The 25,000-nt window shown below is 39.7% G+C and overlaps 1 protein-coding gene across 5 annotated transcripts in view; it reads right to left on the bottom strand.

Moving 5' to 3' along the window:
- Nucleotides 1-2,672: 2,672 nt before the first annotated feature.
- Nucleotides 2,673-25,000, bottom strand: part of LOC138006637 (fibropellin-1-like) — a 28,153-nt gene continuing 5,825 nt past the window's right edge. Inside the window, exons 5-25 of one of the 5 annotated variants that reach the window (XM_068853088.1) lie at nucleotides 23,740-23,907; nucleotides 22,719-22,841; nucleotides 22,103-22,216; nucleotides 19,830-19,943; nucleotides 19,613-19,729; nucleotides 18,672-18,785; nucleotides 17,948-18,061; nucleotides 17,731-17,847; nucleotides 17,292-17,405; nucleotides 17,075-17,191; nucleotides 15,624-15,737; nucleotides 15,407-15,523; nucleotides 13,921-14,034; nucleotides 13,704-13,820; nucleotides 10,852-10,965; nucleotides 10,635-10,751; nucleotides 9,692-9,805; nucleotides 8,193-8,243; nucleotides 7,450-7,599; nucleotides 4,569-4,718; nucleotides 2,674-2,885 (exon numbers count right to left, since the gene is read on the bottom strand). In XM_068853088.1, coding sequence (XP_068709189.1) covers nucleotides 2,884-2,885; nucleotides 4,569-4,718; nucleotides 7,450-7,599; nucleotides 8,193-8,243; nucleotides 9,692-9,805; nucleotides 10,635-10,751; nucleotides 10,852-10,965; nucleotides 13,704-13,820; nucleotides 13,921-14,034; nucleotides 15,407-15,523; nucleotides 15,624-15,737; nucleotides 17,075-17,191; nucleotides 17,292-17,405; nucleotides 17,731-17,847; nucleotides 17,948-18,061; nucleotides 18,672-18,785; nucleotides 19,613-19,729; nucleotides 19,830-19,943; nucleotides 22,103-22,216; nucleotides 22,719-22,841; nucleotides 23,740-23,907 — 2,372 coding nt within the window. In that variant the 3' untranslated portion in view covers nucleotides 2,674-2,883. Of the gene's footprint in view, nucleotides 2,886-4,568; nucleotides 4,719-7,449; nucleotides 7,600-8,192; nucleotides 8,244-9,691; nucleotides 9,806-10,634; nucleotides 10,752-10,851; nucleotides 10,966-13,703; nucleotides 13,821-13,920; nucleotides 14,035-15,406; nucleotides 15,524-15,623; nucleotides 15,738-17,074; nucleotides 17,192-17,291; nucleotides 17,406-17,730; nucleotides 17,848-17,947; nucleotides 18,062-18,671; nucleotides 18,786-19,612; nucleotides 19,730-19,829; nucleotides 19,944-22,102; nucleotides 22,217-22,718; nucleotides 22,842-23,739; nucleotides 23,908-25,000 lie in introns of all 5 variants that reach the window. The other 4 variants (XM_068853089.1, XM_068853090.1, XM_068853091.1 and 1 more) reach the window with 4 other exon arrangements.

Below are 25,000 nucleotides of genomic sequence, written 5' to 3'. Positions count from 1 at the left end.
ACTATAACATATCCTGTACTAAATATCTTCAGTATATCTAAAACGCTCTAAATCCTCTCCCTGGCCGAATTTCTTTCTCGTTTCCTATCATCCATCGCGTTTCCTTCCAGTTTTTCTTTAAGTTCCTAGTGTTTATTAGTGAGGCGCGATGGCCTCATGGTTAGTGTGCTCGACTCCGGATCGGGTGGTCCGGGTTCGGGTTATGGCTGGGGACATTAGGGCCGTTTATACGAGAGAAAATAAGCCGCGGCTTACATAAGCCGCGAACACCCTGTATAAATGGTACAAAATCTACGTTCACGGCTTTCCCAAGCCGCGTCTTATCCTGGCCTGGGAGTTTATACTGGTATAAATAGTTCCTTTCGATGCTTACGTAAGCCGCGGCCAGAGTTACCCGCGGCTTATTTTCTCTCGTATAAACGGCCCTATTGTGTTGTGTTCTTGGGCAAGACACTTCTCACGGGTGTATAAATGAGTACCGGCGAAATGTTGGCGGTAACCCTGCGATGGACTAGCGTCCCATCCAGGGGGGAGTAAAAATACTCCTAGTCGCTTCATGCCGGCCTGACGGGCCTTCTAGGAACGTAGCGGACTTTACCTTTACCAGTGTTTATTATGTCACGTTCATTTTCACCATCTTCGTTCTATGCATTCGTCTTCTTTTTATTCTTCAGGGATTTCATCATATCCTCCTGGCACTTCTATGTTCAGTAATCCATTTCAATAAATTACTTCTTCTTTGCGCTTTGTCGTTTCCATTCCAAGTTCTCTTTCAAGTGTCCTAAAAAACTATTCCTCGTTCTCCTCTCCGAATTCCTCTCTAGTTGTTTAGGAAACTCGTTTTCAACCAGTCCACGGACCGACATCCCTTCGGTATATTTCCAACAACTGTTCGAGTAAAAATGTGCATCTAGAGACATAATAGGCTACATCTGGACAAGATTTTAAGCAAAATCCTTTTTTTTTTGGGGGGGGGGGGGGTTTGGGATTAGCTTTGACCACGAAATTTCGAAAATGGTTGATTATCTCTGACATGCACTCTTAAAGCGAAGTCAAGAGGGCGCACCCATTTATTTAATTTCAATGTAGTTAATATACAAAGCAAGAAACTGATATCTTACTGCAGATGAAGTAAACAAGTAATCTTAACTTCAGTATGACGAGGATTTCTGTCACAGAAGCTTGGAAGTAATATTCGTAGTGAAGTCGAAGTGTCCTGTCTAATATCGGTCAGAGAGTGAAATGGAATGGCAAAGTACTTAAATGCATGGGCCCATTAGAAGGAGCTTTCCTCACCCATACCAGCCCTATGAGACAACCTTTGCGCGTATCTTTCTATTTTTAGAACATCACAAGTTCTTCGGCTCTGCACGCACTCTCTAGAATGACCAATCAGAATGAAGTTATTGTTATACGAAGACAAAAACAGCAAAACCAATGTATGGAAATTGTTCAAATTAATGTAAATGTGAGTCTCCTGTTGATGGATTAGTTCTAAAAATAGAAAGATACGCGCAAAGATCGACTCAAGGATGTAGTGCAAATTAAGGGAGGCTCCTATGCGTGACTCCTGCTTGATGTAACTGACATATATATATTGTCCTGACTGCTGGAATGAACTTTAGGAGTGCGCACTTTCAGATTCTACAGAAAAGGAAAACCGTCGATAAATTAAAAAAAGAAACTTCAAAACAAACCATCGATTTACATATATCCATCAAAGGGGAAAAATAAATTGTTTCAGTACTAAAGATAGCAAAATTTAGCTTCATTTCAAGTTATGTTAAGTTTATTTTACTGCCTGGAAAAGCGTTGAAGCAGGCTTGCTTTGTAAAGTGAAATGAGGTATTTTCCGAGAGAGAGAAAGTGCGATCAACCCCTTCGAAAAGCGTACTTAAGCAGATCAAGACATTAAATACGATAACGCGATGAAGCGTCATTAACGACAGGAAAAGCTAAAAGCACACAAACCAACGCAAATCTCCACTGGTCAAGAAAAACCAACATGGATTACAATGCAAACTGGCAGCGCTTCTTGTCTTGTTTTATGAGAGTGAAAATGTTCTTTCCAAAGAAAATGAAGTCCCCGATCAGCTATCAGAAGACGAAACCAGTTCTGTGGTCGCGACCACACCCAAGCACTTCTGTCAGAACAGCGCTACATGCGCGAGGCTTAGTTGTCAACCACTTAACACTCAAAACTTAATGAGGACATAGTTTTTAAGTGGATGTAGAGGTTGTTAACAAACTGACTGCTGAACCGATCTCAATTGATGACGAGCAAACTCGTCTGGCGTTAGACAGCAAAATCTATTATAAGATGGCCCGTACGGCCCCGCGCGCTTTCATTTTAAACTGAGAAAATCTCCGTATGAGGGCCGTTACGCATTAGCACGAGCAGGGCCGGAAAAAACTGCACGGCCCTACTAGGAACACGTATTGCCATGACTTTGGGCCAAATATTTTCCCGTACGGACCTCACACTCAGTCAATAAGTACATATTAAGAGTCAATGGGTTAAGCAATAAACAGACAACTGTAATTGTCAATAAAACGCCGAGAAACTTCCATAACAATCCTGAATACAGTATATCAGTTTAATGTTCTTATTGTAATACCTCTGGGTGGCAAAAAAAACTCTCATCAAAGTCTATCCTATAGCATCTTTGTAGTCAATGAGGGCTTGGGAGCTATGACATCGCTCACTTTTAGGTAAAAGAAAACACGACAAAAAGAACGCAAAATATGCTTATTTCATTCCAACCATTTTATTTTTTCCTTTCTCTAAATTTAATGTACTTTTTCCAAGACTTTTTTCGTAGATTACCGACAAATAAATATTTGTGTTCTTGGTCAGTTCCATATCACCGGAGATTACTCAGGCTCTGCAAAGTGATGAAAGGACAACGCAACTGGTGAGAATAAATTTCCAGCATTTCAGGCTTTACATATGCATTGGACGCCAGAAGGGAAACGCAAGAGGGGTCGCCCCAAGATCACGTGGCGACGGACAGTGGAGAAAGGAATCAAGGAGGGGAGGCATCAACCTTATGGCAAGGGACCGGCAGAAGTGGAGGAGCATGTTGCTGCCCTACATGCTACTTAGGCGTAAAGGGCATGAGTGAGTGAGTTAGTGAGTAAGTCAGGCTTATGTCATAAAAGTCGAACAATCAGGCAATCGAATATATATTATCATGTACAAAACAATGTGACCATGTGGCCATCGGCCACAAGAGCCCCGCTTCGTTTTCTCGAGCGAAGGCCCCGTCGACTAAGAGAAACTATGGGTTCTGGGAAAGAGAATGGCTCTGGTCAGTTCTTGCTAAAGCCCATTCTCTATACCCTTGAATTAACGATTAACGTTAATTCGTAATTTTATCTGAATTTACTATTATCGTTAATTTAGAACTCTGAAAGCTTAAAATGCAATATGGGAAATGGACAAATATTTTTTAAACGACAACCCAAGTGTATGGACACAGGACTCGAACCTGGGAATGCTGATCAACCCGTCACCTAACCACTTGACCACCACACCGCTAGCTGCTTAAAGACAATATTAAACAAACAATATTAAATACTGTGCAATAAAAAATTGGAATCACCGAGTTCCTTTTTCAGACAGGAGGCACTAAAGCCAAAATAAAGGGTGTTTTGCAAGGCTTTCCTGTTGCCATGGTAGCCTTTTAGGTCATAAAAATGACCGCATCTTGTTCAGCAATAATTGATGTTTTACATGGTACCGTAACATTGCTGTTACGTGATAAAGTGTTGTAGTGTCAATCCTTCGAATAACAAGGTCTCTGGAAAGTTTTGAAACTGGTTTGAGCCACCTTAAAATCAAAGCTTAGGCCTAGTAATTCTTCAGTAGCGATATTCTATGGGAGAGTTAAATATATGTTTTTTTGAGAGTGCGGTGTCTTGATTTTCAGTGTTGAAGAGGAAAGAAGCGGTTCCTATAGAATAGAAGCTCCGGGTTCAAATCCAATCCACTGTTATGATTTTAATTTCCTTCTTTTCTCTGCTACCACAACTCCTGGGACACAGTGTCCTAAATTAACGATAATAGTAAATTCAAAGCAAATTACGATTTGACGATAATCGTTCAATTAGAGAGGAGATCATGTTGGTTCTTGTAGCCGGACAAAAGCCTTTCGCTTGAACCGTCTTTCCTTCAATCTTCACAAGATTTTATTTACAATGGCGAGATGTTGGATAGCTCTTTTCCTCCCTGGTGCTTCGTTTGTGATCTACCATTTTTCCTTTTGAATGAATATTCGCGTGATTTGCGACAACGTGAATTGCAATATTAACATCTTGCGGTCCGAAAAACTCGCAATCGTCCCAAGCTCCAGGCCGGCTTAATAGCTCAGTTGTTAGAGCAGCGCGGTCCTGGGTTCGAATGCCGTTCAAGCCTGGGTTTTTCCAGGCCTGGTTTCAGCTGCTTAAGTTGCTCATGTAACTGCGCTGATCTTTGTAACTTTCATTGCATCACCATTCCGCAGCTCAAATATATGACTAAAATTTCACATACGGTATTCTAAAATCATTGCAATTATCATACTTACACTCAAACTTGTACACCATGTTGTTCCATTCCTTTCCAACCAAGTTCTTGTAGCAGCCAGAAGGATTCTTGCCATATCGATCATAATTATGACCCGAGTTCTTGACAGACCTACACTCTCCATAAAAGTGGAGTCCAAAGTACTTTTTTCCTGGAAATGATGGACATATTGGTTAAGGTCACACTTGAGAGAAACACAGTGTAACGCTGGTGTTGTTACTACTTTCGTGTCAACTCTCGAATGCGACCGCAGCCTTTCTGGTGTTTTGAATTCCCAAGGGAACACTGAACAATAGACCTTGATGTAGTATTATAGCGTTAACTCCCTAATGCCACCGCAACCATTGTCAGCATACTTTAGAGTTAGCAACGCACACCTAACGTAATGTAAACTTTGGTCTTATCAAACGAGTTGATAAAATCGTAAAGGGGTTTTCTGAGCGGACATTTCGAGCGTTAACCCTTCGCTATTTGCTCTGACGATGGGCAAACGCTCGAAATATCAGCTCGCAATTCTTAAGGTCCACCTACGCAGCACGACCGTTTGTTTAGAAACTAACTTATTCATGGGTCGCTTTGATGAATACTTAATATAGACTGGGGAACAAAACAACCTCGTAGTTTTACTCATACAATGATTGCGTTTCGCAACGTGCAAAATCTGGTATTCGAATCAACGGTTTTGTTTTTCACTGCCGTAAGTGACATGATATTTGCAGGCAACAGTTAGTGGGCCGCTGAGAAAAGAAGAGTGGATTGCAATTCGTCCGAATCATAGTCCTGAAAGAGACGCAATAACCCGCCTAACCTGCGTAACAGCCGGTTTGGTAAATTACAGACGCTTCTTTCCGCTGGAGTACGTTGGCTTTCGAGGGACCGTTTGAATGTAATGGCCGCGCCAAAAACCTGGAGTCCCTTTCTCGAAAGTCCCGAAACTTTTCGGCACTTTTCCGTGTGTCACAGTTCCCTCTATATCTCAGGAAACGAGAGGTTTTCAGTCGTCATTTCTGCTTTTTGTTATCTTGAAAACACCTCAGTTTTCTTAAATACGCGGATGGCAGTTTCACAAATGACTTTTCCGGCCAGAAACGTTTTCGGGTCTTTCGAGAAACGGGCCCCTGAACCGAAGTCAAAAGAGAAAGTCACAGTGAGGGAGGAGGAGACGAGGAGAACAGGAGCGAGAATCCGCCTGCAACCCCACATGATTTTCGAAACTCCCGTTCGCCAGCGGAAGGGGAAGATATCGTTCCCTGCCTCCTCCTCAGGCGCTTCGATTTCAGTCGCAAAGCAGAAGCAGGCGAGCTAGAAGCACGAGAAACTGGGAACGAGCATGCGAGGGATCACGGGAAGGAGAAAGGAGAGAGGCGCCTTTTCCCCTTCCCTTGGTCCTTTGAGCGCGCTCTTGTTCCTCGAAAAAAAGAGAGACGTCTGGGAACGAGGCAGTATCGTTCCTAATAGGCTAGTTTCGAATTGTGCAGCAACAAAAGAACAGTGTCGAGGTTCAGGGGAATAATTAGCATATTGTATTGATCAAAACAAAGGAAAATGCAAATTATTCCCCTGAACCTTGTCTCTGTTCTTTTGTTGCTGCACAATTCGAAACTACCCTATTGGCTATTAAAGTGACAAAAAAATCCGCCTGTCAGTCAAAATTCACTGCTCCCTTTTGTAAAAGTGTAAAAACAAAACAGCGGAAAAAGCCGATGATCTGTTTTCAAAATATCTGGAAACGTCCTTGCGGGAGCTTGATCGAGGAGCTTGGATTTTCTGGTGTTCTTAAAGAAGATGTTCCCACTGAATTAGGAAAAAGCTTCACACTTCATCTTTTTCTAAAAATATAGTAGAAGATGACCGCCGAAATGTCTTCTGCATTTTAAATTCATCACATCTTTGGAGAAGTATCGATGACCAGATTAAAGAAGCCGAAGAGTTAGGAATCAGTGAAGTTGTAACCATTGGCAAGTTTCATCTAGTTTTCGCATCGACAGGAGACGCGTATTTCTCAAAGTGCTGAAATGTGTAAAAATTGTCGGGAGTACGGTTCATGCTTTTTACAAGATCGAACTGAGATTTCAACCTACCGTTACCGTTTGCCTGTCCATGTTTCTACTGTGTGCGATTCGTCGACAATCTTTTGTGGAAGTCGTTAAAATCTCAGTTCGATCTTGTAAAAAGCATGAACTGTACTCCCGACAATTTTTACACAAGGCGCGCTATGTTGGTGGCTAGTAGACATCAAACCCGTGTTCGTCACGCATGATTGAAAATGAGAGGTTCCGAAAATCTTGTGAGGTTGATTGCCGGCGGTTTCTCGCTCCTTCTCCTCTTTCCCTCCCAGTTCGGTCTGGGCTTTCGCTCGCGGGCCATGACAGTCAAACGATCACTCGAAAGTCAACGCATCCCGGTGGAAAAAAGCACCCATAATTCACCAAAACGCCTGCTACGCAGGTTATATCCTTCCCTGCAATGAAAAACGCAACCTCTGACTGGATTTTAACTTCAGAGTCCTCACTTTTATGGAAGGCGCAGTAGAACACCTTTACTATATCACTATCGACTCGTCCAGACCAGAACCCAAAACTAGGGACGATAAGGTCTGCGATGGCGACGGCTACGAAAACGCGACCTAATCTCGTTCACGGCGTACAGTGTGGGCGAAGTAGCCTAAAAATAAATTGAGAACGATTCGTTCCAGAGTAAAAGTAGAGACTTGTACGCCTGAGTTGTGTTCAAAATCCCAAATTTGGTGTTTTCCGGTCGTTGTTATGCAAATTACCGAAAAAATATATGATATTGTTGTTATTTTGTGGCGTTGTCGTTCCCGTCGTTTTTTTCTTTAACTTCTTAATGAAAGAGTCGTTATCACCACACTCTGTACTTACCTCTCCTCATGGCTACGTCTGCGCACTTTTCTACGAGCTTGTCCAGATGGTTCCAGTCAATGTTACCGCGGAAGTTTGTCAAAAGCTCAGGCATGGCTCGAGCGTGGAGAGGCCCATCTCTGAAGCATCCAACAGGCTTGTAGGTGATTCCTAAAGCCAAAAGTTTACTCCAGTTATATATCTACATGTAAGTCGGTCATTAGCATTCGATGTGCGTCGTCAAGCCTAAAGCGTTTAATCATTTTTGCTCTTAAGCCCCGAGCAGGCCTTCTCCTGCTCAATCCATTTAAAGTAATGCGACCCCCCCCCCCCCCCCCCCCCTTCCCCTTCACCCCATGCACGATATAATTACCGACGTGAAGAGTGGAAAGGAAAAGCTGCACTAAGGGGGTTCCTCTTAGTGCAGTTGTCTTTATACAGGTAGGCCATCATTAGCTCTCTGGTAAAAAGGCGTGCTCTAGTTTACAAGATAGGAACTTTTACCTATGGGGAGGTGATCGTAAAGGTTTGCCTAATTACAATAGTTATATGAGCAAAAGGCTTCTTTCACAGCAACAAAATTGTACTAGTGAAGCCATTTCACTGTCAAAGTTGAGGTGCAGAATTAGGGTTGAAGTACGGTTTCGACGACGGAATGGCAGGTAGAACGTCAAGGAACGGGTATTTTTAGGGTCCTTGGGTCCAAGAGTGGGTTTATCTCGGGATACTTGTCCCGAGGGACGTTCTACTCGATCACTGCTTACCCTCTGGAGTTGGCTCTTCTGAAGGTTCTTCTGGCGATCCAACTGATACAACTGGTTTTGAGACGATAAAGTACATGGGATAAAAAAAGGAAAAACGTATTTTTGTAATAGAAAAACGGGACAATTATACTTCAAGCAACGTTTGTACAGGAGAGAACGATTGTTCAAGGAAGGATGTTGGCCTTTCTATGAATTTAATCTTGACAAAGCTACGTGTAGAATCGTTATCGTAGCAGAGACAAGGAAAAACGAGTCTGTTCAAAACGGATGAAACAGAAGCAAGCAAAGAAACAACAAAATTAAAATGAAAAAGACGTCATTGTCGACCGGTTTGCTCAATTGGTTGAGCATCGGACTACTGTGCGGGGAGGTCACAGGATCAAAACTCCGGCCGGACTAAAGGTGGGCAGACACGAGGGGTCATGTTGCAGGGACATGTTGCAGCGACAAAAAACTTGTGTAGTGCACACTGAGGCGACATGTAGCAGGGAGGTGCAGCGGGGACACGTGGCCGAGACAAAATCACAACATGTGCACACACTTTCAGGGATATTTTGCAGCTAGCGACATGTCCCTCGTGTGAACTGATACTTTTATAATTGTGCAACACAAATTTGGGGTTGATTTTGTCCCCGCGACGTGTTCCATGAGGTTCAACAAATTCAGTGCACTTCGTGAGACAAGTCTCTGCAACATATCGCTGGAACATGTATCCGCAACATTTTCATCTGTGTGCAAATGTTGCGATTTTGTCCCAGCTACACGTCCCCTCTACACGACCCTAATACATGTCACCTCAGGTGTACTATACACCTTTTTGTCGCTGAAACATGTCGCTGCAACTTGTCCCTGCAACATGACACCTCAGGTGTACTATACACCTTTCTGTCGCTGAAACATGTCGCTGCTTTAAGTCAGTTGACTGTTTATCATATATCATTTCGTTCAGTTGCCTGTTTACTGGGTTACTTTTAATAACAAAGACAAATATGTGAATCGAGAAGTGGGATTCCCTATATATACCTCTGAATTAGAGGACATTTGATCTTTTGATTAACGAATTTCTCTTTTGAACCAGTTTTTATGCCATGTAGGCATTTTGAATTTAGTCGCATGATAGTTCCTAAAACTCTTTTTAACTCTTCTTAGAGTCTTGTACACTCAATTTCAATTTCAATGATGATAACAATATCTCTTTCCTGCTCCATACGATCAGGCCTTCCTCAAGCTTTCACTCAGTTGACTGTTTATCATATATCATTTCGTTCAGTTGACTGTTTACTGGGTTACTTTGAATAACAAAGACAAATGTGTGAATCATGAAGTTGGATTCCCTATATATACCTCTGAATTAGAGGACATTTGATCTTTTGATTAACGAATTTCTCTTTTGAACCAGTTTTTATGCCATGTAGGCATTTTGAATTTAGTCGCATGATAGTTCCTAAAACTCTTTTTAACTCTTCTTAGAGTGTTACAACAAATTTAATATATCAAACCCTCATCACAGTCTTTTCCCTTCCATCCAGCAGGGCAAGGCTGACAGCTGTACCCATCCTCAGTAATCTTGCAATTGGCTCCATTCTTACAGGGTGACCTCGAACATTCATCAACTTAAAAAAATAAAAATACAACAATCAACTTTAGAGCGGTTTTCAATTGAGTGTCGGAAGTAATTAGCGAATTGCTTTGGGTTTGCAACACTTCACTCAGTGGTTGGTTGAAAGTTCTCGTGCCACTTTTTCAACCAATCAGAAGTGAAACCAAAACCAAACGTGGCTCGCGCGTGCACATTTTCCCGTGCTTTGCGTCGGTATGTGTAATTACTTCAAGTTTTGATTGGCTGACTGGATTGTCTCCGTCCTTTTTGATTGGCCAAAGTAATTACTTTGGTTTTGGTTTTACGACACTCGATTGAAACTCGCTCTATACGATTGTCTCGAAGTTGACGTTATTGGGAATCTCAGTTTCATATCCTACGATCGCTGAAATGCTATTTCAGCCAGGGTTATTTGTTAAAATTATGACAATTTAGTGATATGCTTTAAATAGTTTTTTCGCTTGTGTAGCTCTTTCCGTTCGATTCTGCTCTTTTTGACGCGGTTCGCGCACCTGAGCTCCGCTATAATTCCTCATTCCTGAGAAGTAAAAAGCGATGAACCGTGAAGAAAGCACTACTTTAGCAGTTCGTTATAGGATGGGCGCTTTTTGTGTTTCGCTACATTTACTCTTCAAGAAGAATTTTCCCAAAAAGTCAGCATTTCAGGTGCATGTGTGAATCCCCTGTTCGTTACATAAGTTCCACTTTTAGAAGCGGGGAATAATATGCATTCGTCGATGTCCGGAAATTGGGGGAAACTAAAGGCTCCTAATATTTCAATGAAGCTTTTGTTTAGCAGTATTTTTATACGATGACAACATGATTTTGTGTTTTCACATTACCTTTCTCACAAATATTTCCGGTAAAACCGGCATTGCAGTTGCACGTGTAACTTCCATGCTTGTTCACACAAGTCCCATTATTTTTACACGGAGAAGGTGATTTACATTCGTCAATATCTTGAGAAGGGAAAGAAAACGTATTATTAACCTTAAACATACGGCATTGCTTTAACAACACTCTTGCAACCGTATTGCTTTTTGTTGCTATTTACATTACCTTTCTCGCAGAGATGTCCAGTAAAACCAGCATTGCACTTGCAAGTGAAAGTTCCTTTGTCGTTTTCACAGATTCCTCCATTTTTACACGGTGCTGATTTACATTCGTCGATGTCTGAAGAAGACAACAGAATAATAACGGAATAAAACAATAATCCGATCGGCAATAACGCATCTGCACCTCGTACATTCATCAACTTAAAAAAATAAAAATACAACAATCAACTTTAGAGCGGTTTTCAATTGAGTATCAAAAATAATTAGCGAATTGCTTTGGTTTTGCAACACTTCATTCAAGTTCAAGTTCAAGTTCATTTATTCACACTTATTCAACTACAATACAACAACAAAAAGAGTAAAAAAGAAATAAAAACAGAGCTAGCTACACACTGAATTAAACATAACAAAGAAGAAAGTGTGTAGCAGCCAAAGGAGCCAAGCTTTCGAGTTGGCTGCTACCACAGAGCAGTTACAAGTGGGTGGAGGTTATGTTGTGCTTATAGAAACTAGTTTTAAAGGTCTGGCTAAGTTAATCACACGTCTAACTATCAAGTAGAGAGAGTTTGAATTCTTTTTTTAAAACTTTCAAAGGGGAGACACTTAATTTTTATAGGTATTGCTTCCCAGGTCTGTGATGCCTCTACGCTAAACCTTGCCATGCCATAATTAGTTCTAGAAAATGTTCTGTACAGGTTTTGATTAGTGGCATATCTTGGTCTTATAATTATGGACAGCCGAAGCTGGTTGAACTAAATCATAGAGAGCAAGAGGTATATCCTTTTTTCGATCTTGTATTTTATGCACAAGAGCGCCAATTTTTAATTTAAAAATATTCTCTAACTTTAAAATTTCTAATAGTCTAAAGTACGGTGTGGGACTTTTTCTTTTGTTTGCAAAAAAGATGCCACGAATACAGTTATTTTGACTTATTTTGATTTTTCAAATACGGATATATGAGAGTATAATACAGTTGTGTAAGTGTACTCATAGGCATGCAATGCCTAAGCTTAAATAAAATTCCAATATTTTTTGTTATTTTGTTGTTAATGTGCTGGAGCTGAGCATCCCACTTTAGGTGCTCATCAATAAAGACACCCAAGTATTTCATCTGCGACTTTTGTTCTATACTACACACTGTTATACTGATAATTGTTTTCTTCTTAGGTGAAGTAATTATCATGTAATTTGTCTTTTTAAAATTAATGGTAGCATAATTGCTGCACAAAATTTTAAGACCTTTCCAAGTTCTTCATTAACAACTGATTGTAATTGTTCGGGGTCGTTTGAAGAATAAAACATATTTGTATCATCTGCAAAAATCCTAAAAGTTAATTTCATCGAGGACCTAGGCAAATCATTAATATACAAAAGAAACAGCAGTGGACCTAGTGTGGAGCCTTGAGGCACGCCACATGTGATGGTTTTCAGGCTGGATTCTGCATTACCAACTTTGACATATTGTTTACGATTAGTTATATAGTCTGAAAACCATGCATGGGGAAGTCCTCGGATCCCATATTTATACAGTTTTTCTAAAAGAATATGGTGGTTAATTGTATCGAAGGCCCTCGAAAAGTCTAAAAGATACCACATGTTATTTGCTGATCGTCAACTGCTGATTTTAATTTCTCCACAGTTTCTAGAATGGCATATTCACTGGAGTATCCCTTTCGAAAGTCAAACTGGAAGTTAAAGAGTAGACATTCTTTTTCCAGATAGGACACAAGTTGGTCATATACTAGTCTTTCCAGTACTTTACTAAAGGGAGAAATAACTGCTATTGGCCTATAATTTCCTAAATCAGATACACTGCCACTTTTAAATATTGGGGTTACTTTTGATATTTTAAAGATTTCAGGAAACTCCCCCAATAGTATTGACTCATTATATATTTCAGTGAAGGGTGCAGAGAGCTGTCCACTTGCAAGTTTAATAAGTTTGTTAGGAACATTTATGCATGCTTTATTTTCTTTTAGTCCAGCAAATAATGTAGATACCTGTGTTTGGGTTACTGGAGCAAGATAAAAACTGTTTGATGGTGTAGATTCTATGTATTTCAAGGGGTCTGTATGATCAGTTTTGATTTCCTTTGCTAAAGTTGGCCTAATATTTACAAAGAAGTTATTCAGTGATTGGTTAAAAGTTCTCGTGCTACTTTTTCCACCAATCAGAAGTGAAACCATAACCAAACGTGGCTCACGCGTGCACATTTTCCCGGGCTTTGCGTAGGCTACGTGTAATTACTTCAAGTTTTGATTGGTTGACTGGATTGTCTCCGTCCTTTTTGACTGGCCAAAGTAATTACTTTGGTTTTGGTTTTACGACACTCGATTGAAACTCGCTCTACAATTGTCTCAAAGTTTACGTTATTGGGAATCTCAGTTTCATATCCTACGATCACTGAAATGCTATTTCAGTCAGGGTTATTTCTTAAAACTATGAAAATTTAGTGATATGCTTTAAATAGTCTTTTCGCATGTGTAGCTCTTTTCGTTCGATTCTGCTCTTTTTGACGCGGTTCGCGCACCTGAGCTCCGCTATAATTCCTTATTCCTGAGAAGTAAAAAACGATGAACCGTGAAGAAAGCACTGCTTTAGCAGTTCGTTATAGGATGGGCGTTTTTGTGTCTCGTTAATTTTACTCCTCACGGATAATTTTCCCAAAAAGTCAGCATTTCAGGTGCATGTGTGAATCCCCTGTTCGTTACATAAGTTCCACTTTTAGAAGCGGGGAATAATATGCATTCGTCGATGTCCGGAAACTGGGGAAAACTAAAGGTTCTTAATATTTCAATGAAGCTTTTCTTTAGCAGTATCTTTATACGAGAAAAACATTTTGTGATGTCACAATACCTTTCTCACAAAGCTTTCCGGTAAAACCGGCATTGCAGTTGCACGTGTAACTTCCATGCTCGTTCACACAATTCCCATTATTTTTACACGGAGAAGGTGATTTACATTCGTCAATATCTTGAGAAGGGAAAGAAAACGTATTATTAACCTTAAACATACGGCATTACTTTAGTAACACTCTTGCAACCGTGTTGCTTTTTGTTGCTATTCACACTACCTTTCTCGCAGAGATGTCCAGTAAAACTAGCATTGCACTTGCAAGTGAAAGTTCCTTTGTCGTTTTCACAGATTCCTCCATTTTTACACGGTGCTGATTTACATTCGTCAATGTCTGAAAAAGACAACAGAATAATAACGGAATAAATCATTAATCCGATTAGCGCTAACGCATTTGCACCTTGTACAAGTAGTAAGAGTACCGTTCAGTTTGCTATAGCCAGATGCTAGTATTGGATTCTGAAAAATCAATCATGGAAGTTCATTGACAAAAACAAGGGGTTATAAAAATATTTCTCTTGATTTGACTCTTCATACGATAATAAATTTCATTAAAACACCCAAGTAATTAAAATAGTACCAAGGACGATGGAGTCAATTTCAATTTCAATGATGATAACGTGTGAAAATTAAAGATGAAACAACAACAATGATATTAAATGTAAGGAGAAATGTAGACTCGGAAAAATATCCGAGTCCCAGATGGGATTTGAACCCACGACCCTCCGTGATCTAGTCGGATGCTCTAACCACTGAGAGCTACTGGAGACTCTAAGGTGAGCAACTGTCAATTTGTAGGTCTCGACTGGAACCGCATCGCGCGGCTACACAGCCAAGTACTGACTAGCACATTTGAAACTCATTAACAGCATCGCGCTGTCACATTAAAGCATATCAAGATGCAGCCAACCAACCTCTAAAGTGAGTGTGTGAAAGATGAAAACAGTCGAGACCCACAAATTAACCCTTGCTCACCAGTGATCGGTTAAAAAGTTCTCGCGCCACTTTTTAAACCAATCAGAAGTGAAACCAAAACCAAACGTGGCTCACGCGTGCACATTTTCCCGGGCTTTGCGTAGGCTACGTGTAATTACTTCAAGTTTTGATTGGTTGACTGGATTGTCTCTGTCCTTTTTGATTGGCCAAAGTAGTTACTTTGGTTTTGGTTTTACGACACTTGATTGAAACTCGCTCTACAATTGTCTCAAAGTTTACGTTATTGGGAATCTCAGTTTCATATCCTACGATCACTGAAATGCTATTTCAGTCAGGGTTATTTGTTAAAATTATGACAATTTACTGATATGCTTTAAATAGTTTTTTCGCATGTGTAGCTCTTTTCGTTCGATTCTGCTCCCTTGAAGCGTTTCTCGCGCCTGAGCTCCGCTATAATTCCTCATTCCTTAGAAGTAAAAAACGATGAACCGTGAAGAAAGCAATACTTTAGCAGTTCGTTATAGGATGGGCGTTTTTTGTGTTTCGTTACATTTACTCCTCACGAAGAATTTTCCCAAAAAGTCAGCATTTCAGGTGCATGTGTGAATCCCCTGTTCGTTACATAAGTTCCACTTTTAGAAGCGGGGAATAATATGCATTCGTCGATGTCCGGAAACTGGGGGAAACTAAAGGCTCTTAATATTTCAATGAAGCTTTTCTTTAGCAGTATTTTTATACGATGACAACATGATTTTGTGTTTTCACATTACCTTTCTCACAAATATTTCCGGTAAAACCGGCATTGCAGTTGCACGTGTAACTTCCATGCTCGTTCACACAAGTCCCATTATTTTTACACGGAGAAGGTGATTTACATTCGTCAATATCTTGAGAAGGGAAAGAAAACGTATTATTAACCTTAAACATACGGCATTACTTTAGAAACACTCTTGCAACCGTATTGCTCTTTGTTGCTATTCACAATACCTTTCTCGCAGAGATGCCCAGTAAAACTAGCATTGCACTTGCAAGTGAAAGTTCCTTTGTCGTTTTCACAGATTCCTCCATTTTTACACGGTGCTGATTTACATTCGTCGATGTCTGAAGAAGACAACAGAATAATAACGGAATAAATCATTAATCGGATTAGCGTTAACGCATTTGCACTTTGTACAAGTAGTAAGAGTACCGTTCAGTTTGCTATAGCCAGATGCTAGTATTGGATTCTGAAAAATCAATCATGGAAGTTCATTGACAAAAACAAGGGGTTATAAAAATATTTCTCTTGATTTGACTCTTCATACGATAATGAATTTCATTAAAACACCCAAGTAATAAAAATAGTACCAAGGACGACGAAGTCAATTTCAATTTCAATGATGATAACGTGTGAAAGTTGAAACAACAACAATTATATTAAATGTAAGGAGAAATGTAGACTCGGAAAAATATCCGAGTCCCAGATGGGATTTGGATCCACGACCCTCCGTGATCTAGTCGGATGCTCTAACCACTGAGCTACTGGAGACTCTATGGAGAGCAACTGTCAATTTGTGGGTCTCGACTGGAACCGCATCGCGCGGCTACACAGCCAAGTACTGACTAGCACATTTGAAACTCATTGACACCGTCGCGCTGTCACATTAAAGCATATCAAGATGCAGCCAACCAACCTCCAAAGTGAGTGTGTGAAAGATAAAAACAGTCGAGACCCACAAATTGACCCTTGCTCACCAGTGATCGGTTAAAAAGTTCTCGTGCTCAAGTACTTTTTCCACCAATCAGAAGTGAAACCAAAAGCAAACGTGGCTCGCGCGTGCACATTTTCCCGGGCTTTGCGTAGGCTACGTGTAATTACTTCAAGTTTTGATTGGTTGACTGGATTGTCTCTGTCCTTTTTGATTGGCCAAAGTAATTACTTTGGTTTTGGTTTTACGACACTTGATTGAAACTCGCTCTAGAATTGTCTCAAAGTTTACGTTATTGGGAATCTCAGTTTCATATCCTAAGATTTGTTAAAATTATGACAATTAACTGATATGCTTTAAATAGTTTTTTCGCATGTGTAGCTCTTTTCGTTCGATTCTGCTCTCTTTGAAGCGTTTCTCGCGCCTGAGCTCCGCTATAATTCCTCATTCCTTAGAAGTAAAAAACGATGAACCGTGAAGAAAGCACTACTTTAGCAGTTCGTTATAGGATGGGCGTTTTTGTGTCTCGTTACATTTACTCCTCACGGAGAATTTTCCCAAAAAGTCAGCATTTCAGGTGCATGTGTGAATCCCCTGTTCGTTACATAAGTTCCACTTTTAGAAGCGGGGAATAATATGCATTCGTCGATGTCCGGAAACTGGGGGAAACTAAAGGTTCTTAATATTTCAATGAAGCTTTTCTTTAGCAGTATTTTTATACGAGAAAAACATTTTGTGATGTCACAATACCTTTCTCACAAAGCTTTCCGGTAAAACCGGCATTGCAGTTGCACGTGTAACTTCCATGCTCGTTCACACAGGTCCCATTATTTTTACACGGAGAAGGTGATTTACATTCGTCAATATCTTGAGAAGGGAAAGAAAACGTGCTATTAACCTTAAACATACAGCATTACTTTAGAAACACTCTTGCAACCGTGTTGCTTTTTGTTGCTATTCACACTACCTTTCTCGCAGAGATGTCCAGTAAAACTAGCATTGCACTTGCAAGTGAAAGTTCCTTTGTCGTTTTCACAGATTCCTCCATTTTTACACGGTGCTGATTTACATTCGTCAATGTCTGAAAAAGACAACAGAGTAATAACGGAATAAATCAATAATCCGATTAGTGCTATCGCATTTGCACCTTTTGGTCGTTATAGGATGGGCGTTTTTTGTGTTTCGTTACATTTACTCCTCACGAAAAATTTTCCCAAAAAGTCAGCATTTCAGGTGCATGTGTGAATACCCTGTTCGTTACATAACTTCCACTTTTAGAACCGGGGAATAATATGCATTCGTCGATGTCCGGAAACTGGGGAAAACTAAAGGTTCTTAATATTTCAATGAAGCTTTTCTTTAGCAGTATTTTTATACGAGAAAAACATTTTGTGATGTCACAATACCTTTCTCACAAAGCTTTCCGGTAAAACCGGCATTGCAGTTGCACGTGTAACTTCCATGCTCGTTCACACAAGTCCCATTATTTTTACACGGAGAAGGTGATTTACATTCGTCAATATCTTGAGAAGGGAAAGAAAACGTATTATTAACCTTAAACATACGGCATTGCTTTAACAACACTCTTGCAACCGTATTGCTTTTTGTTGCTATTCACACTACCTTTCTCGCAGAGATGTCCAGCAAAACCAGCATTGCACTTGCAAGTGAAAGATCCGTTGTCGTTGTCACAGATTCCTCTATTTTTACACGGTGCTGATTTACATTCGTCAATGTCTGAAAAAGACAACAGAATAATAACGGAATAAATCAATGATCCGATTAGTGCTATCGCATTTGCACCTTGTACAAGTAGTAAGAGTACCGTTCAGTTTGCTATAGCAAGATGTTAGTATTGGATTGTGAAAAATCAATCATGGAAGTTTATTGACAAAAACAAGGGGTTATAAAAATATTTCTTTTGATTTGACTCTTCATACGATAATGAATTTCATTAAGACACGCAAGTAATAAAAATAGTACCAAGGACGATGAAGTCTTGTACACTCAATTTCAATTTAAATGATGATAACAATATCTCTTTGCTGCTACATACGATCAGGCCTTCTTCAAGCTTTCACTCAGTTGACTTTTTATCATATATCATTTCGTTCAGTTGCCTGTTTACTGGGTTACTTTGAATAACAAAGACAAATGTGTGAATCATGAAGTTGTATTCCCTATATATACCTCTGAATTAGAGGACATTTGATCTTTTGATTAACGAAGTTTCTCTTTTGAACCAGTTTTTATGCCATGTAGGCATTTTGAATTTAATCGCATGATAGTTCCTAAAATTCTTTTTAACTCTTCTTAGAGTGTTACAACAAATTTAATAATATCAAACCTTCATCACAGTCTTTTCCCTTCCATCCAGCAGGGCAAGGCTGACAGCTGTACCCATCCTCAGTAATCTTGCAATTGGCTCCATTCTTACAGGGTGACCTCGAGCATTCATCAACTTAAAAAAGTAAAAATACAACAATCAACTTTAGAGCGGTTTTCAATTGAGTGTCGAAAGTAATTAGCGAATTCCTTTGGTTTTGCAACACTTCACTCAGTGGTTGGTTGAAAGTTCTCGTGCCACTTTTTCAACCAATCAGAAGTGAAACCAAAACCAAACGTGGCTCGCGCGTGCACATTTTCCCGCGCTTTGCGTCGGTATGTGTAATTACTTCAAGTTTTGATTGGTTGACTGGATTGTCTCCGTCCTTTTTGATTGGTCAAAGTAATTACTTTAGTTTTGGTTTTACGACACTCGATTGAAGCTCGCTCTACGATGGTCTCAAAGTTGACGTTATTGGGAATCTCAGTTTTATATTTTACGATCGCTGAAATGCTATTTCAGCCAGGGTTATTTGTTAAAATTATGACAATTTATTGATATGCTTTAAATAGTTTTTTCGCTTTTGTAGCTCTTTCCGTTCGATTCTGCTCTTTTTGACGCGGTTCGCGCACCTGAGCTCCGCTATAATTCCTCATTTCTGAGAAGTAAAAAGCGATGAACCGTGAAGAAAGCACTACTTTAGCAGTTCGTTATAGGATGGGCGCTTTTTGTGTTTCGTTACATTTACTCTTCAAGAAGAATTTTCCCAAAAAGTCAGCATTTCAGGTGCATGTGTGAATCCCCTGTTCGTTACATAAGTTCCACTTTTAGAAGCGGGGAATAATATGCATTCGTCGATGTCCGGAAACTGGGGGAAACTAAAGGCTCTTAATATTTCAATGAAGCTTTTCTTTAGCAGTATTTTTATACGATGACAACATGATTTTGTGTTTTCACATTACCTTTCTCACAAATATTTCCGGTAAAACCGGCATTGCAGTTGCACGTGTAACTTCCATGCTCGTTCACACAAGTCCCATTATTTTTACACGGAGAAGGTGATTTACATTCGTCAATATCTTGAGAAGGGAAAGAAAACGTATTATTAACCTTAAACATACGGCATTGCTTTAACAACACTCTTGCAACCGTATTGCGTTTTGTTGCTATTTACATTACCTTTCTCGCAGAGATGTCCAGCAAAACCAGCATTGCACTTGCAAGTGAAAGATCCGTTGTCGTTTTCACAGATTCCTCCATTTTTACACGGTGCTGATTTACATTCGTCAATGTCTGAAGAAGACAACAGAATAATAACGGAATAAAACAATAATCCGATCAGCAATAACGCATCTGCACCTTCACTGAACAAGTAGTAAGAGTGCCGTTCTGGGCTCAGTTATTCAAAAGGTGGATAACCGTATTCACCGGATAAATTACTATGGGGCGGATAAACATTAGCGAAACCAATCGCAACCGGTGCAGGGATGGCGCAGTGGTGAGAGCACTCGCCTCCCACCAATGTGGCCCGGGTTCGATCCCCAGACTCGGCGTCATATGTGGGTTGAGTTTGTTGGTTCTCTACTCTGCACCGAGAGGTTTTTCTCCTGGTATTCCGGTTTTCTCCTCTCCTCAAAAACCAAAATTTGATTTGATTTGCGTTAACTTGTTAATTTCAATTTACAGTGTCCCCGATTAGTGCTCTACAGCGCTAGAAGATTAGACACTTAAATAAAGCTCCGTTCCTTTTCCTTTCTATCCAGTGGATAGTGATTTATTCAGTAGATAGCGCTATACACCCTTCGAACAACTGGGGCCAGTTTGCTATAGCCACCTGTCAGTTTTGGACTCTGTAAAATCAATCATGGAAGTTCATTGACAAAAAAAAGGGGGTTATAAAAATATTTCTTTTGATTTGACTCTTCATACGACAGTGAATTTCATTAAGACACCCAAGTAATAAAAATAGTACCAAGGACGATGAAGTCTTGTACATTGAATTTCAATTTCAATTTCTCCGATTCAATTCTGATCGATCAATATTTTCTAGGTGAAATGAGCACACCGTCGGCTTTCTGGGAGAATACTCTGCAGAGAGTAAAGGAACTTTCGACGTTAAATAAGGTGTACCTTTACCTTTTCCTTTACCTCTTCAGAACAAACATTTCAACTGCGGCGCACCGTACCGTGACCACCTAACAAAGTTTTTTTTTTACAAATTATCCGCCAATTAGGGTGTGCGAGTTTGATTGACAGTCTGCACGCCTCCTTGCAAAGTTCGCACGTTGTCAGTTGAACACCGTTGCTTGGCATGTTGAGTTGACGTATTTACACGTAAATGGAAAATGTGAAAGTTTGTTGGGGGGCCACAGTAAGGCGCGTTGCACTGTAACGCATCGACAACAACTATTTATTTTATTTTCTTCGTATTTAGTAGAAAACGAATAGACTGTTAGCGGAGGTTTTTAGGCATATATATCATAAGAGCCACAGGCCCTTACGAGAATATATACGGCTTAAGACTGGTACCGACGTAGATTCAGCATGTTCTCTACCTTGAATTGACGATTATCCTTAATTGTTAATTTGCTTTCAATTTACTATTATCGTTATTTCTGTCTGGACTCGCAGGACTCGAACCTGGGAACGTGTAAATAATAACCCCTTCACTTAACCACTAGACTACCACATCACTAACTACGAGGATGTCATTTTTTATTAATGTCAATAATTTTTTCTTCCAAAAGTGCCGCTGTAAACGTGTATTAACAGCCGTTAAGAAGCAAGCTTACTCAGTGAAAATGTGGGTTACCAAACTTCAAGAGAAAGCTAACCATTTTAAAATCAAGCTTTAGACTTAACCATCATTCAGCAATGATTTTATATATATACTAATTAGGTTTGGTAAATAATCGGCACAATTTTAGTCAGTTGATCTTTAGTGGTTAAGTGGATAAAAACAGTTCCTTCGAAGTGGGTTCTCCGGGTTCAAATCCTGTCCAGGGGCTGCTTTTACTTTTTTCTTTTTATATGCTACCACAAGTCCTGGGACACAGTGTTCTGAAATAACGATAATAGTAAATTGAAAGCAAATTAACAATTAACGATAATCGTCAATTCAAGGTAGAGAACATGTTGGTAGATTAAATATGAAAAATAAGTTGTACAACAACAAATTGGAGAAAACATAAATTCCCCAAGTCCAACTACTTGTTTATCATGACTAGTGCATGTCGAAAGAATATTGATGTTGTTTCAATTAGCACATGTCATTCTTTCCTCCCTATGTATATACCTCTGAATTACCAGACATTTAAACTTTTGATTAACGAAGTTTCTCTTTTAAACCAGTTTTTATGCCGTGAAGGCATTTTGAATTTAGTTGCATGATAGTTCCTAAAATTCTTTTTAACTCTTCTTAGTGTGTTACAACACATTTAATAATATCAAACCTTCATCACAGTCTTTTCCCTTCCATCCAGCAGGGCAAGGCTGACAGCTGTACCCATCTTCAATAATCTTGCAATTGGCTCCATTCTTACAGGGTGACCTCGAACATTCATCAACTTAAAACAATAAAAATACAACAATCAACTTTTGAGCGGTTTTCAATTGAGTGTCGAAAGTAATTAGCGAATTGCTTTGGTTTTGCAACACTTCACTCAATGATTGGTTCAAAGTTCTCGCGCCACTTTTTAAACCAATCAGAAGTGAAACCAAAGCCAAACACGGCTCACGCGCACACATTTTCCCGCCCTTTGTGTCGGCTACGTATAATTACTTCGAGTTTTGATTGGTTTACTGGATTGTCTCCGTCCTTTTTGATTGGCTAAAGTAATTACTTTGGTTTTGGTTTTACAACACTCGATTGAAACTCGCTCTACAATTGTCTCGAGTTTACGTTATTTCACATCCTACCATCGGGATTATCCACGGCATATAATTAAGCTTCGCTGGTAAACGGAAATCACTGAAGTTCCAAACAGTTTGTGTACGGACAAAAAAGAAATGTTGAGGGTTTTTACTCATAAAGATGTTATCTAGCCGTTAATGCGTAATAAAAAATACCTTTATCGCAGTTTTTCCCTATCCATCCTTCAGGACATGGCTGGCAACTGTAACCAACCTCTGAATCATTAGTCGCCCTGCAGCTCGCTCCATTCTTACATGGTGAACTGGCACATTCGTCAACTGAAACATCGATTATTTTATTGTGGGCTTTTGTCTTGCAAATGAAAAAAGTTACATCAACGTAAAAGGTAATTAGGTTTCCTATGATAAGGGATGCCTAAACAAAATCGTTATATTCAAGCAGCTGCTATAAACTGTCTTCCTTTTGGTGAAATTTGTTTCACAGGTTATGATCATGACTTGTTCTCCATTCAAATAAAATTTGTGTCTTCACTGCTGTAAAAAATAAAGTTTAATCTGCGTCACTGGCAGGGGGAAAGATTAGGGCAAGGTTTAATACCTGCCAATATTGATATCGAAGAAGTCACAAAGACGTTAAGGGCGCAGAGAATAGCACGCGAATACCAAAAAAGGTTTAAGTGCGAATTTCGGCGCTTGATTTTGCAAAGTATGAACTGGTTATTTATTGATTATGAAGGATTAGAAAAAAGGGCAACGGTATTTTGAAAAAATCACTTATGGCAAATATGTTTGGGGCTCGAGTTTCTCAGTTGAACACCGTCGTTAACAGTCGTCAAGTAAGTGCGGGCAGAATGCTATTTCAGCCAGGGTTATTTGTTTAAATTATGTCAATTTACTGATATAGTTTAAATAGCTTTTTCGAATTTGTAGCTTTTTTCGTTCGATTCGGCTCTCTTTGGCGCTTTAGGGTAAGGAACAGGTACAGGCAATTGTTAAAATAGAAATAACTTTGACTGGATCCCTTTAACAAAATGTCTTAACAGCATAAATTGGTGGAACGAGACTGAGGGATTTACTGACTGACGCCGGGTATGAGGGACAAAGAGCCGGGAGTTCACTCTGAGACGTCAAACGAGAACAACACCGACGTTTCCGCCATTTTGCCTGATTTTATACAGATTCCACACACTTACATATCAATAATTTCTTTTCTTACCACAATAGGCCCAGTTCCAAGTGTGGTATTCATCAAATGAACACCACGGATGTCTTGCTAAAGCGGTGGTGCAGGAGTAATACTTTTTTCCCGCATAGATGAAAGGAAAAACACAGCAACGTCCTTGTGGGTCGTTAGTCTTCTTTCCAGGAGGACAATAACTGTGAACTAACAAAGCAACGAAATAGTTCAATAACAGCTTTGGTCGCGTGTGAGAATACAAAAGGATGGCTGCGTAGCAACACTATTCTTTACCACAGTGAGTGAAGTTCCCACCGTATTGTGAATATTTTAAGAAACAACACAACACTTTTTAAACTTAAAAACATGTTTCGACAGAAACATTATCATCATTTAAAATCGGCAACATGTTCAGTGTGAAGGATCCTGTCCCTAGTGGGCTCCGTGCAGGTGTGGTATACAAAGTTTTTGTGTGCGGGCTGTAGTGCCTGCTATGTCGGCGAAACTACCCGGCATTTTTCCACGCGCGTACGTGAGCACACTTTCAGTGATAGGACCTCGCACGTCTTCAAACATCTACAGAATTCTGAGCATTGCCGCACTTTGTGCTCTAATGATTGTTTTAGCATCCTAGATCACGCTTCTACCACCTTCCAACTTAAGATAAAAGAAGCCATTCATATTCAATGGAAGAAACCTACACTTAATCATCAACTTTATCATGTTAATTTAAAACTTTCTTTGTAATCTTTTACATTGTCATGTTTCCTTACAGCTAATTAGCATTTTGGTTCACACTATATATTCAACTCTGTACTTTGTAATTTAAACTGAAGATGACAGAAGTTTCTGTCGAAACATGTTTTTAAGTTAAAAAAGTGTTGTGTTGTTTCTTAAAATATCGTTATCCCTGCTACTATCCAGACCGTATTGTGAATCTAATGAACATCACGCGGTGATCGTAAACCACCTGAAGTTGTGCAAGAGTCGTACGATCTCCCACCCCTATAATTCCTCATTTACTTGGGGGTAAAAAACGATGAACAGTGAAGAAAGCACTAATCCAGCAGTACGTTTATAGAATGGGCGCTTTTTGTGTTTCGTTACATTTACTCTTCACGAAGAATTTTCGTACATGAAGTCTTGTAAATTCAGTTTCAATTTCAATTTCTCCGATTCAATTGTGATCGATCAATACCTTCTAGGTATAAGAGCGATTATAACAACATCTCTTTCCTGCTCTATACGATCAGGCCTTCCTCAAGCTTTCAGTCAGTTGACTGTTTATCATATATCATTT

Source organism: Montipora foliosa, chromosome 6 (genome assembly GCF_036669935.1).
Source record: "Montipora foliosa isolate CH-2021 chromosome 6, ASM3666993v2, whole genome shotgun sequence".
Taxonomy (NCBI): domain Eukaryota; kingdom Metazoa; phylum Cnidaria; class Anthozoa; order Scleractinia; family Acroporidae; genus Montipora; species Montipora foliosa.
Note: the sequence above shows the minus strand (reverse complement) of the source record. Positions and strands in the feature narration are given on the sequence as shown.